Below are 20,136 nucleotides of genomic sequence, written 5' to 3'. Positions count from 1 at the left end.
ATTTTTATCGGATAGCGTAAAATTCGTAATATGATTAGGAGAATATCGTATTACTTTTATATGTGTGCTGTGACCAATGCACGGTTTTACGATATAATAATATTATTATGTCGAAGTATGATATAATGTGAATTTCACGAGAATATATTGAGATGTCACGTTACCATTACATTGGTAAAATTTCGAAGGTGGTAGAACCCTTTGTGGTTCGACTTCGGCGGCACCACCGCCACACCTATTTCTGCCTAATAACAGCAGTGTTAGGCGCTGCTGTGTTCCGTTTTGGAGGGTATGGTAAGGGAGACATACTTTTCCGAGGCGTTCCAGCTTAGTCCTCAAGGGTAGCGGCGCTTCTGTGGCCGAGCTCAGGTACGAATATCTAATCCTACCTAGGGTTGATTACACATGTCCATGGGCGGCAGTGGCCACTTACCATCAGGTGGACTGCATGCTCGTCTGCTACTTCCATATAATAAAAAAATGAAGATTTTATATTTTCATAGGTTATTTTCTTGCGTCTTATAATACCAGCAGTCTACACATACGCGTAGCGCGGTGACTACCACAAAATGTTGCTTTATAAGAAAGCGCACGTTAAGCCACGGTTAAGTGGTGATGATATTAATAGTATAAGTTTGAAAAACATTTTTAAAATGGTCTTATTAATATATGTAGTTTTAATACGTGTATTTATTACAGTAATGATGACATGTTCAAAATTTTAATATTTTTAACCTTAGGAAGCCATTGTTAAGCACGACAGTGCCGACTCAAGATTGCTTCGAACCCGATACCGGCCGATGAAGATTCTCAAAGATAACCTAGCTGGGATTGAGGAAGAGGACCCTACCTTTGTGGATGACTCACATATGTACTATAAAGGTAGGATACGACAGGAACTTCGTGTCATTAAAGTAATGACTCATAAGTCGTAATTATTTCGGGGTTGTGAAAATGATCCTTATGAGAATAAAATAGGATACAAACATCATTTACGAATATAAATCACTAGTTTTTGCCCGCGGCTTCGCCCGCGTTTAAAAGAAAATAATATGACATACTAACATACATAAAACTGAAAATTCGTACCTTCATTGGAATACCAGTGGCGCAATGTGGCGAAAATTGCTCGTACCAACTCTGAAACCTTCGTGGGCTCATGGACAACATCTTTGCTAAAGATCATCACTTGATCAAATGCAAAGTTTACGATTCAATCCTTACTAATATCGATTAAAATAATAGTTTTTTTTTGGTCCTAAAGATCGAGTCTCCGATTAATCGATCTTAGATCGCCATCCCTAGTTCCCGTGGGAATTCCGGGATAAAAACTATCCTATGTCCTTTCTTGGGTCTCAGACTATCTTTGTACAAAATTTGATTAAAATCGGTTCAGTGGTTTAGGCGTGAAGAAAAGACAACCAGACAGACAGACAGACAGAGTTACTTTCGGATTTATAATATTAGTAAGGATTATTATCCGAAAACAATCATCTTTTCGGAAAATAATGACTTATAGATAACTCAGTGGCTCATACATCTGTATTCTGTATACATTAAGCTATACGTGGACATATCAGTTTAAAATGTATATTCAAAATTAAAGCAAGAATTTTGTATAATAAAAAATCTCATAAAAATAATATATTCTACGTACATAATTTACTATGACCGAACTTGATATATTCCTTAGCTTAGACAAACCAGAGTCACACATCTGCTGAACTATAAACTTGTTATTTGGTTTTAGACGAAAACAATATACGTCAAAGGAAATTTACGAGGGATTATCTGGAGTTGTATCACATATCCCAGAACGTTACGACCGTCGACGCGCCGAGAGTGTGCCTCAAGTCTAACTTTCCGTGGATTCTGGAGCCTAATACCAGTTTTGTGTGTATTTGTTTTAATTTAAATAGGTTATCTCGTTGCTACCCTGATATAGTAATTAAGTCGTAAGGCTCTGGCATTTTTTTTAAATTTTAACTGGTAATTTAACAATATCTAAACTTTACTAGTAGATGCCTATTTATTATGGTAAAGGAGATTTGTGTGTTACTGGTATTTCCTTATTGTATTATTACAAGTTTTAATTTAAGACCTGTTAGTTCTTATGTACATAGGTACGCGTTAAAATTTAAAAATCTTGCCACTCTTTTTTAATCCAGTTTTAAATTCCAACCGATTAAACTGAAGTTTGGTGCATGCGTATTGGTATGACATTGCATAATTAGCGCAGACGTCTCAAGAGGGTGGGTCGATTATTTTTATATTCCATCCATAGATTAGTAAAGATTACTCACTCCTAACTAGAAAATGTACCCAGTTTTGAGAATTGAAATAGTCGCGTAAAAAAGTTTTGCCACGTCTCCGTGCTAAAATATCCCTAAAATATTTGACATAATTATTTTACTCACTCCTAACTAGAAAATGTACCCAGTTTTGAGAATTGAAATACTTGCGTAAAAAAGTTTTGCCACGTCTCCGTGCTAAAATATCCCTAAATCTCCGTGCTAAAATATCCTATTTGACATAATTATTTATTTATTATGTAAATTCATGTAAATTACGCAGTATTAGTTATTTATTCGTAAATTTTCTCTAAAAATATTTTTATTTGTCAAGAATTCAAAAAAAGAACTTACGATAATAAGCCATTTGTGGCTTCATCCAATTTCAAGGCGGCGAAGTATCTTTACTAATCTATGATTTTATCCTTAATTGTTTGACTAACTATATTGCATTTCTCCGGTCATGACCAGTCCCGTTTTCTTACTTATTCATTACAATACGTCAAATAAGTTAGTAGTTAGGTATATGTAGATAGAAATTTACCACAGATACATACTACAAATAAGCCTAGGCTAATATAATTAAGCTAACAGAAATGTCAATATGAATAACAAGCAACTCAGTGGTTAGTATTAGTTCTTGAAACTGCTAACGTTAATATGTTAGTTCCATTATGTTCTTATTACTAGAAGTCTTGGATACCTACTAATAATTAGATATACAAACATTTCTACATGAAACTTTAAATTAATTTTTATATTAATTATGAATTGATGATAAAAATATTATAGTGCATCAATCCAAGCGACTCCACTATTTTGTTCTATTTTTAAATATTAATTTCAAATATTCGAGGCGAGAAATATAAAAATAAATTATATTTAAAAAATAAATTACAAATTATATTCAAATAAATACTGGCAAATAAAAAATAAACACTGGCTAGCAACATGCGAGGGCATTAGAAAAAAGTGGCTGCGTTCTTTTGTTTTAAAATACTGCGCATTAATTTATTTTCGTCGATGGATTATTTATAAATAATTGTTATTTGAACCACGAAGTAGACGCTAGTAGGTTATCTATTAAATTATTTATTAATAATTCTCTTACAGATGTATATGTTCGACATTGTTCATTTTATCACAGTCCTCTACGTTTGTTTAATTTCACCTTATGTGGCTATTGAATCGACCACGCCTGATTGGCAAAGAGTCCTTGGAATAATTATGATGGCTGGATTATTGCTGAATATCTATATACAGCTCACTACAGCTATTGTGAATAAGGTACGTAAACATTTGTTTTATTATTTTTTATCAAGTATCAATTAAACAGTATCAAGAAAGTAAATGACACTTTTACTAGGAATCTTATGAAACTATTTTATTATTTAGTGGATGCCATTGTAAAGAAAGTAATAAACTAATTTTATTATTTTATTTGGTTTTACGGCCTTGGATTCTTTCCTTTCGGCCTTACATTACGAGCGCCTATACACTAAGTCATAAAGTACTTTGAACCCAAATAGACATTCTTTATAACTAGGTAACCGGCGTAAAATCTGGAACACATAGATAGACCGGTATAGTACCGGTTGCCATTGTCAAAATGTTTCACAAAATCGACATTTAGTAAATATTTTTTGAAAATAATTTGAAATTAACTGTCATAGAATTTATTCCAGCAGCAAAATACTCTTCGTGTTTTCATAGTGCAACAAACAAATCAACTCGACAATCGTAACGAAATTCAACTAGAATAGTAAAACTAATTTTATACATTTCGAGCGCAAATTCAAGTTTTCTCTTCAAATTTAATATTACAAGCTCTTAATTTGACTTGCAGAACGTTAGGAAAGAAACACTAAGGGAAATAGCGGAGGAGAAAATGGCTACTGTAGGTTTTTATCTGGATATTCTTTCTGTGTTCCCCGTTCGTATTTTCACGGATACTTTGGATCCGAAAGGGGAGTCGATTGCCAGCCAATTGGCGGTCGTGTTCCCTGCACTTCAAGTGTGGCATATATGGGCATATACAAGCAAATGGGAGAGCGATTTTCATTGTAATGTTAAGGTACTTACTCTAAATTACATATTAGGTATTGTGTATTTTCGAATTTATATGAGTGTCAAAGATTAATTCGACTGCCTACTTATATTGGAGAGTGAGGAAGTATATATGACCTAAATCTCTCATTTTTTAACAAAACTTATGTCCAGCAGTGCCAATGGATTTTTATTTATAAATTGACATTAGTTATTTTCAAAGCAGTCTAAGCAGCTAAACCCCTTACCATTTGTTATCGAATAATTTATCTTCTTCAACACTAATGATACATTTAAGTAGTCACCTATAATACAAGCCTCGGAATTTCTAGAAAACCTCGAAAAAACGAGCTGATGCCTAAAATATGTTTACGCCTAATAATGATATATTGTTATGCCATATTTTGTTTTCAGTTTCTCTGTTTGGCTAAGTTCTGTTTGTTATTCCTAATATTCTCCTATTGGTCTGGTTGCCTTTTGTACATCTACGCGTGTCCAAAGAAGCTGTGTCGAGACGTAAGTGTCCATCATACGATATAAGTGCCTATTCCAAATTAATTTCAAATCATTGTTTAAAAAAATGTAAAAATGTATTATAAATAAAAAGTAATACAAGTAAAGAGCGTCGAATTTAAAAATATTTTGTGAAACTATAATAGTAGGTATCACCTAAAAATGAAATTGCAGAATTGCAATGTACTGTACTACTATTTGAATGCAAAATTCGCTTTGAACAGCGCATGGTTTAAGTCGGTGTTAAAAGAACATTTCATTTTGTAGCACAGTTGTGTCAAAAGTGTAATTGAAACGCTGCGACGTGACTCTTTTCATTGTGTCAAAGTTAAAAATGACCTGAATTGAAGTAAAATTTTAAGTTGAAATTTTATTGCCAAAACATTTAGAGTAATAACAATAAAGTCTCATTTTTATGTTTATATTATAAGAGAAATAAACCTGTGACCAATAAAAAGTAATATTAATAAATTTTCGATATATTAGAAGCAATTATTTAGCTTTTACTTCAATAGATTTTATTTATAAAATTTACTAATATGTAGCAATAAGCAATAATTAAAATTGTTATACAGAAAAATATTTGATAGTTTTGAGTGATTTGCCTAAAAATCACTTCTGTTTTAAGAAGTGACTTTTAATCATGTCCAAAATGTAATTCAAAAGAATTACAATATACTTCCCTTTGAATACAAACAAGCTCCGAACTGCACGTGGCTTGAGCTGGCTTAAAAATAACATTTTATTTTGTAGCACGAATAACTATGACAGAATAATAATTGAAAAGCGTATACCTTGTTTAATCCAAATGTAAACTAACAATGAAGTTGTTCTGCTGTGTAACAGAAAAATTAAGGTACCATAGTTTTAAGGGCTTTGTGCCCAAAAAGTGCCAATTTAACCCGATCACTAAGACTACGCTGTCTGTCCGTTTGTCACGGGGCTGTATTTATTGAACCGTAATAGGTAGACACATTTTCTATCATTATAGCCGCTATAACAACGAAGTACCACAAAATACTTATATAATAAAGAAATTTTCACAAATGATTACTATATAATAGGGAGCTATTGATTAAATAAATTTTCACATTATGATTACTATAAAATAAAGATTCTCTCAACTATAGCCTATCGCCTCTTTTATTTTTTACCATACCATTTTTTATGTAGAGCCAAATATCACAATTTGGTACGGAACTTCTCGTGTGCGAGTCCGAGTCACACTTGGCTGCATTTTTATTAAAATACCTTTTGATGTTGGCGCAAAAATATTAATTTCGCGAAACTAGTTGTGTCACTATGTTCCGCCATTTGAATACAAAACGCATTCTGAACTACATGGCTTGAGCTGGCGTTAAAACTTACTTTCTAAGTTTGGAAATGTGTTTACTATTTTGCGACGGCATTTCCTTGCTGATTTTGCTGGAATTTTGCATTTAAATAGGGTACTGGAAATTTGCGTTATAGAAATCTGTGTAGGGATATTCTCTATTGGCATACTAAATGGCTTTGGAAGCCCGTAAACATTTTTGCATTAGTTTAAATTGCAGCATTACAGCTACCCATGTGTAAAGGAAATTACGACCAACTGTAGAAGTAAAAAACTTCTTACGTTTATCTAAACAAACGTTTGTTCCTTTTTCTTAAATATTTATGATTAGATCGTGGATGAACAGTAATGTGGAACACATTTGTTACTCGTCGAGGTTGCTATTGGCGGATATATGCTTCGAGCAACATTGTACTACTTTTTTACATTCACTCCTGAAAATGGATTTTTCGATAACGTTATACAGTAGTTCGGTTTTGTAGATGTAGTTGGTCGTCGTTTGGTATTGTATACCTACTACTATAGGGTAGTACGTAATTGAAGGTAACATTTGGCATAGAATTCGTGGATGGCCCAGTTGATTCACTGGGAAACGAAAGTATTCGTGACCAACGAGGCGAAGCATGAACGACCGACGATATCTTCGCTATATTTCGGTTCATCGGTGTTCACTGGCAGCGGGACCTCAGATTTGGCGCCCGGCTCTGCAGATTTAATGATGGTAACCTTTTACTTTGCAACGATTCTAATTAGGTTTCTCTCGAAGAAAATGTACAGGGCGGTTACTCCTTAGCTAGCCAGAAGTGACCAATAGCTCGGTTTATAGTTTCCATGCATCAGCTTTATAACGTTCTTGGTAGGTATTAAATAATAAGTAAACAACAATTATTTAGCGATCGCCCTAGGTACAACATAATATATTCTATATGGATTCGATTACAGCTGGCAGTCCAAATCATGTTCGTTAGTTCTTTCAATCTCTCATTTTTTTACCCGCAACCCATAACCCATACTCTTTTATAAATATCATGTAAATTTATTAACCGTGTGCCTCAATATTATATTAGTATACTCCCGTCGATAAGCTTTTAATACCGTAGGTGATGTGCCTGTTCGCGCTGGGGGCGTACATAAGCTGCTTCTACATGGCCAAAGTTTGCAGCCTGTACATGCTTTCCACCCGACGGAAATTGAAATTCAAGGTAATATTTAGGACATTTCGGTTATATTATATTGATTTGTATCAGATATGTGATGCGTTTTATTCTGTTTTTGATTTTTAAAATAACTGACATGAGTTCCATTTTATTATAAAAGTTTTATTCTTGGGTATTGAATTGAATACCCCTTTTATTCAAATTTAAATAAGACTCCTGTTTTAAGTTCAAAACACAGGTGTCTCTTTTTTATGTTTGGGTATCTCAATATTTACGGTGAAATGCCCATAATTAAAATTATAGTCTTAAGAAAGAGTAACAAACTTTATAAAACAATGCCACACTGCATATACGAGTACAAGGGAGAAAATGTAGGGGAAGGGGTAATTTTCCCGACCATTTTCTTTTCCACTCTGTTCTAAAGTAATAATGTATACCACGAAGCTATAAAGTACAATACTATTCTTACAGGAATCAATGAGAGAGTTGTTTTATTTTCTCACCGTGAATCACGTTAGTGGGAAAATAAAAGCTCGCGTTAAAAAGTTCTTCTGTGTACAGTGGTGAGTAGATTACAAAGTAAGAACAAACATGTTCATTCTTTCTTAACGAGAACGTAAACATTTAGTATGTATACGTAGACAAAGTAACCACATCGACTGTTAATGGTAAATACACGTTTTAAAGTTCATCAGTTAAATAGGACTTGAATATGAACCTCATTATAAAGCGTTTTTATCTCATCCAATTTAAACTATTATTAATAAGACATCATTATTGTCTGTATTTATTGTTTAACATATTTTAGGTATTATAATAGAGCTGTGTCCAGTGAAGAGATATTTAAAGACATGTCAACTAACATTCAACAAGAAGTGTTGTCTGTAGAAATGGTCGAAACTTTATTACTTTGCCCACTTTTTCAGGTAATTTTACCCAAACCTTTGTAGTATGGAAATAGAACTCTTGTCTTTTTTTATCCTTACTTCTTGTAGTTTAAAGATGATGATGTTTAAAAATGAGAATATTGTCATACAGTCACAAAATACATATATAGTACATATGTATGTATTACAGTACAACTAAGTAGAGCATTATTTAAAAACCAAAAACCCGACTGCTGATAAATAATACACTAACACACTTCCTACGTTAAATCCATCAAGTCGTTTAGGCTGTAGGGCATGCGAGACATATACACACATACATACACTCGAAAAACATTACCCTCCGCAATTTAGTAAAAAGAGTAACGTAAAAAATATTATTAACTTGATAGGGATGCAGTCGCGATTTCCTACAAACTGTTGCAGCGAATACTCGGACCATAGTGTTGCCAGATAATGAGATTGTGCAGCACGCCGCGGATATTGGCAGAGATATGTATATTTTGCAAAAGGTGCTTATCTTTATTTTCATCTTATAAAATCTACTCTGATATTATTTGTGCTATATCTTTTATTTTTAGATTCTTAGTAGCACAATATTAAGATCAATGTACGAAACGTGTCTGAATTAAACTATAGATTATTATTGGTATTAACGACAAACAGGCTCGTATATTTTGCGCATGTAATAACCGCCTTTGCGCCGCCGATGCGCCTTGAAGATATTTGTAAATGACACTCTTTTATTAAAAATTATTATTAAGCCTCAATTATGTATGTATTTATCTGAAAGTGACGTTGTTTAAGTAAGGCTATAATACTTTTAATTTTTTCATAGCTAAGATTTAATTTTATTTTCATGAAAGTTTACAGTTGTCAGTTAAATGCGCGGTAAATTCGTAGACATCCGTAGAATTTTCTGCAGTATTGTTCGTAATACTTCACATTTGCATATTTTCTGGGCGAGATCTATTCCCTGATTTCCCAGAACGGATATTATTTATAGTATAAAACTTTGTCATATTTTATATATTTAACATTTAAGTATGTATGTATATACAAAAAAACTGCCTGTCTGTATAGACAAAAAGACGAAACAAAAGAACATATAGATATAGTATTACCTATACAAAGACTACGTTTTTTCAAGGAATTTCTTCGAGCATACCTGTGACTGGTTAATGGGTACACAATTTGTTCCATTGTAACCGAACCATCGAACGGAAAGAAATTTAATTGCTATTTTTCAAATTATAGGGACATTGTAAAAAACTGAATCATTACGGAAAAACCGTAGCGTCTGTTGGACCTGGGTCTCATTTTGGAGATTTTGAAATGTTATACGGGTTACCTAAAGTAAGTATACATTTTGAAGATGATAGAGCCCTTCGTGACTCAACTCAGAAGACACCACCACCAGGTTTCTTCTACCTTATAACAACGTCACATTATAACAGTGAAGCGGGTGATATGGGGCAGACACTTATACGAAGTGAATCCTATCTGGGAGCTATTACAGATGTGTATGGGCGTCAGTTGCGACTCACTAGTTGCGAGTTTCTCCTTAGCTATTTTTTACAATATACTCGTATAATACAAAAAAACATTGTCACGTAACGCACATACATTAAAAAAACGTAAGAAGCTTAAAACGAATCTAAAACATCCTTCGGTATAAAGGTAACTAATGTGCCGTAGTATTTCCTGGAATTTGCAGTCCGTTATTACGTTTTCAGTAACAATTTAATTTACGACGCAACGGTTTTCCATTTGGCGACAGGATAGTTGTAAATCATTTTTATGCAACGTAATTTAACCCGTTTGTTTGGGCGCATAATGCTCATAATACTGCAAAACAATTGCAGGTGTACACAGTAGTGACGTCAACAAATTGCATATTACTGCACGTTGAATACAGTGCGCTGGTGCAGTGCTGGAGCACGTTCCCAGACATCAGTCATCCCATTATCACGGTATGATGCATGCATTTAATATGGCGAGCGGGAATAATGAATGGCGTAATTTAGGAGTGATTCATGCTTAAACAGTCGGACGAAGCTCACCGGACTATGCTAGCTATTACGTAGGCCTACGTTATAAAGTGGTGGATTATTATATCTCTGTCATCCGACTGTAATTACACCTTTGTGCACCTGGTTCTGCTTTTTAGAGGTTCCTCTCACGCATTTAGGTTACTTCACCACATGTTTCTTCCCCCTTTAAATAGATATAATTAATTATTAATGCATACATAGCTCAGAAAAATCTGAGATATATGTCTGGGATTTGAACGGGACTCCCTAGAATGATTGACCAATTTTTTGCTGCTATAAAGGCAGACATAAGATAGACATACCAGAAAAATGTTTAATTAAGTTTAGTAACCCATATCCATGTGTGGCATTGACTACACAACATAATACACATCTGCTTTTTCTATGCATATAAATAATATGTTTCCATTTATTAGATGCTAAAAGACCCAGAAATCCAGCGCGAGGCGTCACTTTACGATGATGCAAAGCCTCTATCCGGGCGGATCGACGCCAAAACAAACAGAATAGCGGTAAATATCCAATTAATAATTGCCGACGTTTCCTTGGAGAACTCGTTACGAGCACAATGTTTTGTTTTAGCGAGAAATAAAGGAAAGTTTTGTTGTGCTAAGCGGGCGTGATGAGAGATCGCAATACACAGCAGCCTTCGAAAAGCTTGGCGTCATGAGGTTTGTGCTAATTAAGTTGATATGCCTCCCTAATTGATTGTTTGAGTATCTGATAAATATTATGTCATTAAAATAAGTTTTTAGGGTTACGTACTAAAAGGGAAAAAACGGGACTTTATTACTAACCCGATATCTGTCTCAGAGCTATCTCTTTCTCTTTTGAATCGTAATAGATATATACTTAATTTTATTTACAAAGTGATACAAAGATAGGTACTTAATGTTTTTTTTTTATTATGTCCTCTACAACAACAACTACAATTTAATGTGAATAAGCAAATTAAAAATATGTGACTAAATTTAGATACGTAAGGTACATATTCTTGCCCGGATGCATCACGCCGCACGGAATATTCCTCAAGTTTTGGTGCGCACTGCGTTTCTTGATCGCCGTGTATTACGTCCTGATTATACCGTATAATATTGCTGTAAGTATAAAAAACAGTATTTGTAGAGTTTTAGGTTGCTGGTTTCTAGTCGGAATTGAAATTTTGATCCTTGTGCGCTAGTGACGATAGTGTAGGTGAATAAATGTATAAATACCGCTGAGTGGTGCGCAGCTCCCTTCGCCGACCGGTCGTCCTTGATGCACACACTCACTCCCGACTCCCGAATAGGTCCTCAGCACCCTCGTAATATATATGCAATACAATAAACGTCCCGTGACGAATTCCGAATACCGACTGTCCGTACAATGTGTGTTATGACAGAAACGTCAACCGTTAAATTTTGAATTTACTCCTTTAATTTATAATCAGTATTTCGACCAGTTCTAAATACTGAACAGTATTCAATACATAATCGTATTTTCTACATTGCAAAATACTCGTATATATGTAACGTAACACATTTAAAAAGATCATAACTGATCCTCCATTAAATTCGTTAGCAATGAATTAATATGTATACTTGTAATTAACCGATTTAATACTGATTGCGACTACCTACGCGTAAATATTACCCAAATACGGCATTTTATATATTAATATATCTAAGTAATCTACAAGACGTCTAAAATTATTATTCCAGTCAAAACCTTCCAGTTAAAAGTCAATAGAGAGACGCATGTATAAGAATATATGCATATAAAAGTAAAAAATCTAGTATGTTAAAATAATGCTAAAAGATACAGGCTCAAAAGAAAGCGCGTGAATTTATACATCAAAGATCAGGAAAAGTCGAACACGTTTAAAAAGAAAAATAATGTACCCATTATTTAATCTATCGAATCTCTCGCAATAATTATACTCGTATAATCATAATTGGCAAATAACAAGTTTGCATTCATCAAAATTTGTCCGCGAACATTTTCAAACATAATGGGGACCTATGGTATTCGTCAATTATTAACGAAATAGGTACCTACATAAAAGTAGAAAGATTTTTCCCACGATTACTAAAATATTTATAGCTCATAAAGTCATAGAAGTTACTTTCTAGACCTTATGAACTGACGAGTTCCGAGTATGAGCTTAAAGACACGTGCAAATATTACTCGTTTAAAATATACCCAAACATTCGTGGAGAATATAGTAAGCTTCTACAAAAACCACAAGTGGCTTAAATTCGATCATAAGTAAACCGCGCTCTAAATCTCAAAGGAATAAATCTCACATGAAAGGTTATTCAAACGTCCTTTACGTATTTTGTACCTTTTCACCGCGTGTGTACATGACAGCGTAAACCGCCACTTTGAACAAGAATTTTAGCTTCGACTAAATTACCTGTTTTGTATTAAACATATCAAATGCCAATATTCATGTATTTAACAATCGATCTATCGATATTATTATGATTTAAGTTTATATGGTAATTATGATTAGATTCTAATGCTTTGCTTGAAATGGCACGATCATCATCAACTCATTATTCTCCGTCTGCTGGTTAAAACTCTCATCCCACAGTGAGAATGTTTTAAGCCATAAACCACCGCGGTACTAAACTTCACACACTATTGACAACTTTTTCCACAGAATTTCTTAATATGTTTCTTTAATAGATGGAATATTAAAGAAAGTGAATCAAGCATTTATTAATATGATAGTAAAATTAAGAACAAAAACATTTCTTATTTTGATTATCGACTGTCTGTACGGAATAATCTTGGAGAAGGCAAACAATTTACACAGAAGCAAGTGACATTTTAGGTAACTTGTTTACAGACGAAACAGCATAAACACGGCAGTGGGTACGACTGGGTGGATATTCTATTGTATGTGGATGTGATCGTGATGTGTTACGTCGCCTACTATAACGAGAGATCCTTGCTGGTCACCCATCCACTGTTGATTGTATCGCGGTACATAAAGCACGGATTTTTGTTAGACTTCCTGAGTATATTTCCCTTTGAGGAACTGGTATGTTCATTACATTATCGATTTATAGAGTAAAACTTATAATATAAAAGCTACAAAATAATTGTCAAACAAGGCGTATTAAATACGTAAAAAATATTTTTTTTATAACATGTACCTAATACGTATTGAAGAGAAAGCTTCTTCTCCTGTAACAACGATTTCTGTTGAAAACACATGGATTTATTCGTTGTGTGAATAAAAGGCACTTTTTGTTCTACAAAAATCTTATTTTCACTTCTGGAAAAACATATGGCAGCGAGCATGAACCGAGGGAATTCTCCGACCAGCGTAATGTTTCTTTGTTACAGTTTAAAATAGTAAATGACCACTCAGACACAGATCTCTACAGAGTTAACCGGATTCTTCTCGTAAGTGATTTTATTTTATCGGTTCCATTTTGTTATTGTATCAGTTATATTAAGCTGTGCATTTGTTCTCGTGTTGTGTTGTTGTAGTATTCTTTCAACTGGGGATTTATAATTACATATATAAATAATTATCTACATGTAGGTACATTATATATTGATTGTAACTCAAAGATACATAAGAATTGCTTGAGCCGTAGTTAACAATAGGAAAGAAAAATAAAAAATGAAACGATAAGACATTTAGATAAGTTATAAGATTAACTATGAATATGCACAAATTTGAATATTTTGCATAGTTTGTATTATATAAGCCTAGACATTAGACTTAAAACATTAGAGATATTCTATTACGTTTACAAAAAAATATACTAGACAAAATAAATAACAAAAATAATATATCAATCAATTATTTTTCCTACTCGGAACGAAATTTACCCCCGGAGAATAAAAATGGTAACCTGGAATTTTCCTGCTAGGGTGCTGTCCAATAATCATGTGAGGCTCGAAAGGGGGGGGGAGGGATCCATAAAAATCACGAAATATCACAAGGGGGGGGGGGGGGTAAAGTAATATATCACGTGTACTTATTTTTTCGGCAAGCGCGCGATACTCAACCGAAAAGCTAAAGAACATGTGAATTTTTGTCACAAGCAATATAATACTCCAGAGATGCACAGCGTTCGTCCTTCCCGCATCCTCACGCGACGATCGAACGGTAGATCGAGAGAGATTCTCTGCGTAGTGCGCGAAAATGATGAACCGATGTTGATCTTCAACAAAGCACTGTGCCAACAACTGACTTGCAAGATGCTTATCCAGTTATTGGTGTTGAAGAAAGTCTTGCTAATCCGTGGTCCGAAAATATTATACATTAAATAATGTTCATGAACTAGTAAAAAAAACTTTTTCGCATTTCTTTCATTATTTTTATGTCACTCAAAAACAAATTGCAACCTTTCTGTCTACCTCTGAACGTTATTATTAGTCTTTAATTTTCTATAATAAAATTAGATGATACTTATACCAGTATTTTTTTATAAATAAAAAAATAGATTCTTTGCAGGTACGAAAAAATACACGTGATATAGGGGGGAGGGGGGAGGGGTAGTCTTAAACCTCACCAAGTATCACCAAGGGGGAGGGGGGGTCAAAAAATGCTAAAAAAAACATCACGTGATTAATGGATGGCCCCTAGGCAAATAATTTCCTAGCTTTTCTTCTAAATATTAATGTGCATTTTTACTCTATTACTACATACTTACATTTAAGGTGACAAGAATAACCGGCGCATTTACATACTGGGAAAATGATATAATGCAAGTAAACCAAGCCGTAGTACTGTTTAAGTTCATTCCCTTCGCCCTAACCCTAGTCAACTTTGCTTCGGCGCTCATCTTCACAAACTCGTGCCAGTCTTACGTGCAGCCAAAGTCTTACTATGTACTAGTCAATTGTACAAGAGTATTGGTACTGTCTACTGGCACAGTCGAAACAAAATGTAAGTAAAGAACCGTCTAAAGTAGCCGTAATAAAATAGATTTAGTAACTACACTATTATTAGCTTTTTTTTTATATAATATAGGAGTAGCAGACGAGCATGCAGTCCACCTGATGGTAAGTGGCTACTGCCGCCCATGGGCATCTGTAATCAACTGACCTGAGGTCGGCCACAGATGCGCCGTTACCCCTGAGAACTAAGCTGGAACGCCTCGGAAAAGTATGTCTCCCTTACCACACCCTTCAAAACGGAACACAGCAGCGCTTAACACTGCTGTTATTAGGTAGAAATATGTGTGGCGGTGGTGCCGCCGGAGTCGAACCACAAAGGGTTCTACCACCACCTTCTTAGTAAGACGTTGCAATTTAAACGATAGCTATATATCTGTGATCAAGTTTATATAGAACTTCTATTCTATCCGAAGTTGGCTACAGATGTCTATAGACATAAAAGACAAGTTCTGTACTGAAAAGTATCTGAAAACAATGTTTTTTACATTACATCTGTAATAGTCTGTTTACTGTGAGGGAATTGTAAACTAATTATAATTTCTGGTATTCATTACGATTATAACTCAATTCCAGATGCGGTTGCAGAATACATACGTACATTTTATTGGGTGTTCGAAATATTTGTTGGTAAGTAGACAAAATATATCTATTACCATTATAAATACTCAATCTTCCAAATTATCCACATTATTCCGCCTATCTGTAGCATAAACCTATATTCGAAATTCGACAATTTCAAGTATGCAAAATTTTTAAATGTCGATCAAAATAAAACTTTGAATAGATTGAATATTAACAACGAGCATAAATAGTATCTAAAACATGTAGGTACCCTGTCCGGAAGTCACTCGATTTTCGTTCATAAATTCAATAAATCTAAAGCGCTTCAAATTTTCATGGACCGTCACATAAAATACACTCGCTCAGCTTTATAATGTAACCTACTAACTCTGCATGTTAGTGGACTATGAATACAGTTCATAAAAGCGAATTTTATGTAACCTATAAAATGGTTCAAGCTAAATGATTGACACGCCGCAAGGCTGGATTTAAACTGTAATAGACCAAAATATTCCTGAGGAGTCATTTATTAACTATGACATAGATCAGTGAAGTAGGAAGACCATAAAATGTGGCCTAATGGGTAAAAAATTCGTGACGTCAATTTAGTAAAATTTATAATTTGCATATAAGTGACGGAGAGAAGTGGTCAAGAAATACCTTATTTAAAAATAAGGGAACGAAATGTTCTAATTTCTCCTATCTATCTATTTATTGATCTTTAGAAGACCACTACCGACAGTAAACTCTGGCGTAGAAATATACATAGGTTTCACTGATGCTGAATCCACTTACCACTTGCCTATGGTTACCAGTAGATAACGTAGTAAATGCAGTAGATAACGTCTTTGATGATAATGCCAGTTTCTTAAGATAATCGCTTAGTTGTCAAAAAAAAGATACAACTCGAAGCTAGCACCGCTTAAAAACAAATTGTATGCACAAAATTAATTGAATTTGAAATTACGTAACCGAATTTACGCAATATGTTACACAAGCGTACTTTGTTTTTTTAATAGGCTTGTTTGTGAATCACGCTGCATGCAGCAGAGCCTTACATAACGAGCTTGTAGTAAGTAACAAGCGGAATAATTGACATGTTACGTAACACAGCAATATTCTACAATAATAGTTCTAAGTTCGTAGTTTACAACTTGATTATGAACGAGATGTTTAAGTATATACAGGCAACAAACTTTTAGTATCTAATAAAGGATAACTTGGTTTTATGCTGTGCTACTCGATTGAATTTGTGGGTTAAACTTAACAACTGACGAATATATCAAAGGGATTGAACCAATCCCACTTTTATTCCGGATTGCGTAGGATTTCAGTATAGGATTATATCAACGTCCAATGCAGTCTTCAACTCGCTCATTTAAGCGCTAAAAATATGAGGTGGATTTAATGGAGGCATTTTAGCAGGATAGGGTAAAAAGCCTACTCTTGACAGTTGCTGATTTTATTTCACAGACTGAATTTATTCGCTACGTTATTTACCCTTTCCTATATTGTTGCGAATAAAGCCTATGAGGAGTTACTATTTTTAGGTTGCGGCTGCACGCCAGTAGTCGTATCAAATACTGTTGACGTGTGGCTCACCATGACGTTGCAAGTGGCTGGTGTGCTCTACTTCGCGTTCATGTACGGATATGTTGCGTCTACCCGTTCAGCTACCACACACGCCCTACTTGATCATAACGTAAGACACATATTAATATTGTAACTTTCGACCCCCGACACCACCAAATATTTTATATTTACGGTAATTAGCACTTTTAGGTATTCCATCGAAAAAGATATGTCTTTGAGAACAGTGACTGATATGATTAATTTTAATAATAATTATGTATCTTTATAATTAATAATTTGAATATAAAACGCGTTTACTTGTTATGTTTTGTTTTTTACGAGTATTACACAGGTCGCACAAGTTAAAAAGTAACACTTCTTAGGAAAAAGTTTGTTAGTGTCCCAAAGATCAAAGAAAGGAAACCGTAATAAATATATAATCTTATTAAATTCAAGCGTAGACAGACGTAAACATCAAAAATGATTTACGCGACTTGAAAGGTAAAGAGCTTTTGATATTATAAATAATTGATAAATAAACCGCCGTACATCTGGGAGCGGATATTAAAAAGGTTCTCGTAACGCGCAGATAACGGGCCAGATCAAAATCATGCATAATGTATCGGAGGGGTGCTGTCGATTCGCTTCTAAGATTTAAAAATAACTTAATCGCCTTGTACGCTGCCAAGCCCGGCTTGAGATTTCTATGTAGGTATATTATGTGGATTTCCATGTATTGTGGATGCCATGTTTTCACTAGCATACATTGACAATTGGAAATGCAGCGCTAGTCAATTCGGTTGATTCCTAGAATCGGTTTTATGGATATTCTAGCAAAGTTAACGCTATAGTTCAGTTTTCTGATTCAAGGAGTGTAGTAAAGCTTATTTAGACTTAGCGTAAACATCTATGCTATCATTCTCGTATACTTGCTCCAATGCCCAACAGCATTGCCAAGAATCACCTAGGAGCTACATCGTTACATATATTAGATAAATATATCAGATAACTATAAAGAGCAACGTAAAATATACTCATTTTAATTCAGTAAAAAATGCTATCTACGTACCAGGATAACTGCAAAGCTCGGCTTTTTACTGCTCTTTCACGCAAGAACATATATCCATCAGTATTATCTTCCCCACGTAGCTGCAGTAGTTAAACTAACTTTTATGCGGAGAGGCTCTAATTATAAATTATACACATTGCGTTACGGTGATGGCTCGGGGCGAAAAATATGTACGCTGAAACTTTCGTCATTAAAATGTTACGACAGGTATAACAATCGCAATAACTAGTTTTAATGAGCCGTGTTCTCGAACTTTTAGGAAAAAACAAAGGATCTCGCAAACTTTTTGTATCAAGAGAACGTGGACCCGTTACTTACAGTGAAAACACTGAAATATTTTGAATATGTTTGGAAGAGGACCAACGGAAGTAATCCGCAGGTTAGTAGTGTTGTTTTGTGTTTATAACGAGAAATGTGCGACTTCGTTCCGTTTTTTTGAGAATAGACGTAGCCACTCATAAGGGCCAGAGACATTACAGAATGATAACAAATGGACGGAATTAAATATACGAATATGAGCTAGGCAATCGTAATCATTTTCCAAACCACAATACATCCAAACATTCACAAACTCTTCTTTTAAAACAAACATACGTTCTTGACAAACCATTCCAAAACACATTTTGCTTGTTAATTTAAGTATTTTAATTACGTATTATATGACTGCGAATCTATACCTACTTTAAAAACTATTCGTGTCACATAATTACTTCCAAAACTAAATTTAAAAGCTTCTTATTACTTTTATGGATAAACTTACGGTCACACATTCAGCACATATAAAAGCGACAACGAGCGCGATTAAATTTCCTTTTAATCCAACACACTATCTACCGCAGTTATTCGCTTTTACGGTGGAAATAAATTGGCTCGCGAGAATTTAATTTATAAGGCGGAGAAAGAATTTACTTTTGAAAGTAGTACTTGGAAGATGATAAATGGGGAATATTTTGTTATGAATGCAGCAAATCTGTCGGGGGCTGAACTCGGCGTTAATGGAAGACACGTTGGTATTTATGTACGAGAGGGCGTTGAGAGAAGTGCCCTTGTTCGGCAAAGTGGAGCGCTCTTTCATCAGGGTCATTACCCAGCATCTCCACGAGATGTACTTCCTCAAAGGCGACACGGTCGTGCAGTGCAAGGACGTGCAGACAAACGTGTATATTATTTACAGGGGAAAGGTGATATTTATTTTCATTATGTTTGATTACTTCGTCAATAAGAGCATAAGATGATATAAGAGGAAAATATGATAAAGCTACCAAAGTATAGACACTTCAAGTGTCTATATATGTAGTACATTTCAAGAGATAGGACTCTACTAACGAATAGACACTGGAGGCTTGGTAGTAGGGTCCTGTTAAGTTAAGATGTATTTACTCTAGTCAAACAAGGCCAAGTGCGGCAAGACTTCAGAAACCTTTGAAAATATTATGAAGAACTGCGTCAAATCCACATGAAACATAATTTATATCCCACGTTGAATCGAATAATTATTTTTTCTAATACATAGATAACCGTGGTCGTTATTTGCTAAGGATACATGAAGATTGTAAAGGTTAAATGATATCTGATAAAGTTTAACGTTACAGGTAGATGTTCTAAGTTCATATAGTGAAATGATTACATGTATGGGACCAGGAGGAATGTTTGGTAATTTTACAGGGGTGAGTACCTTTTTTTTATATAATATAAGAATAGCAGACGAGCATGCAGTCCACCTGATGGAAAGTGGCTACTGCCGCCCA

The 20,136-nt window shown here is 34.4% G+C and overlaps 1 protein-coding gene across 1 annotated transcript in view; it reads left to right on the top strand.

The window, feature by feature from the left end:
* Nucleotides 1-20,136, top strand: part of LOC140744411 (uncharacterized) — a 35,711-nt gene that overhangs the window by 7,988 nt on the left and 7,587 nt on the right. The window contains exons 12-34 of the mRNA XM_073075990.1: nucleotides 741-882; nucleotides 1,751-1,893; nucleotides 3,405-3,578; nucleotides 4,138-4,365; nucleotides 4,752-4,853; nucleotides 6,743-6,904; nucleotides 7,284-7,385; nucleotides 7,812-7,903; nucleotides 8,149-8,266; nucleotides 8,620-8,739; nucleotides 9,485-9,583; nucleotides 10,093-10,200; nucleotides 10,698-10,793; nucleotides 10,864-10,952; nucleotides 11,257-11,380; nucleotides 13,115-13,309; nucleotides 13,618-13,677; nucleotides 14,947-15,175; nucleotides 15,760-15,813; nucleotides 17,298-17,449; nucleotides 18,648-18,767; nucleotides 19,354-19,569; nucleotides 19,981-20,055. Of these exons, the coding sequence (XP_072932091.1) occupies nucleotides 741-882; nucleotides 1,751-1,893; nucleotides 3,405-3,578; nucleotides 4,138-4,365; nucleotides 4,752-4,853; nucleotides 6,743-6,904; nucleotides 7,284-7,385; nucleotides 7,812-7,903; nucleotides 8,149-8,266; nucleotides 8,620-8,739; nucleotides 9,485-9,583; nucleotides 10,093-10,200; nucleotides 10,698-10,793; nucleotides 10,864-10,952; nucleotides 11,257-11,380; nucleotides 13,115-13,309; nucleotides 13,618-13,677; nucleotides 14,947-15,175; nucleotides 15,760-15,813; nucleotides 17,298-17,449; nucleotides 18,648-18,767; nucleotides 19,354-19,569; nucleotides 19,981-20,055 (3,000 nt within the window). The remainder of the gene's footprint in view (nucleotides 1-740; nucleotides 883-1,750; nucleotides 1,894-3,404; nucleotides 3,579-4,137; nucleotides 4,366-4,751; nucleotides 4,854-6,742; nucleotides 6,905-7,283; nucleotides 7,386-7,811; nucleotides 7,904-8,148; nucleotides 8,267-8,619; nucleotides 8,740-9,484; nucleotides 9,584-10,092; nucleotides 10,201-10,697; nucleotides 10,794-10,863; nucleotides 10,953-11,256; nucleotides 11,381-13,114; nucleotides 13,310-13,617; nucleotides 13,678-14,946; nucleotides 15,176-15,759; nucleotides 15,814-17,297; nucleotides 17,450-18,647; nucleotides 18,768-19,353; nucleotides 19,570-19,980; nucleotides 20,056-20,136) is intronic.

This window comes from Epargyreus clarus, unplaced genomic scaffold, assembly GCF_041222505.1.
Source record: "Epargyreus clarus isolate Ecla_fem2 unplaced genomic scaffold, WU_Ecla_fem_2.2 ptg000008l, whole genome shotgun sequence".
Taxonomy (NCBI): Eukaryota; Metazoa; Arthropoda; class Insecta; order Lepidoptera; family Hesperiidae; genus Epargyreus; species Epargyreus clarus.
This window is presented reverse-complemented; position numbering and strand designations above follow the sequence as displayed.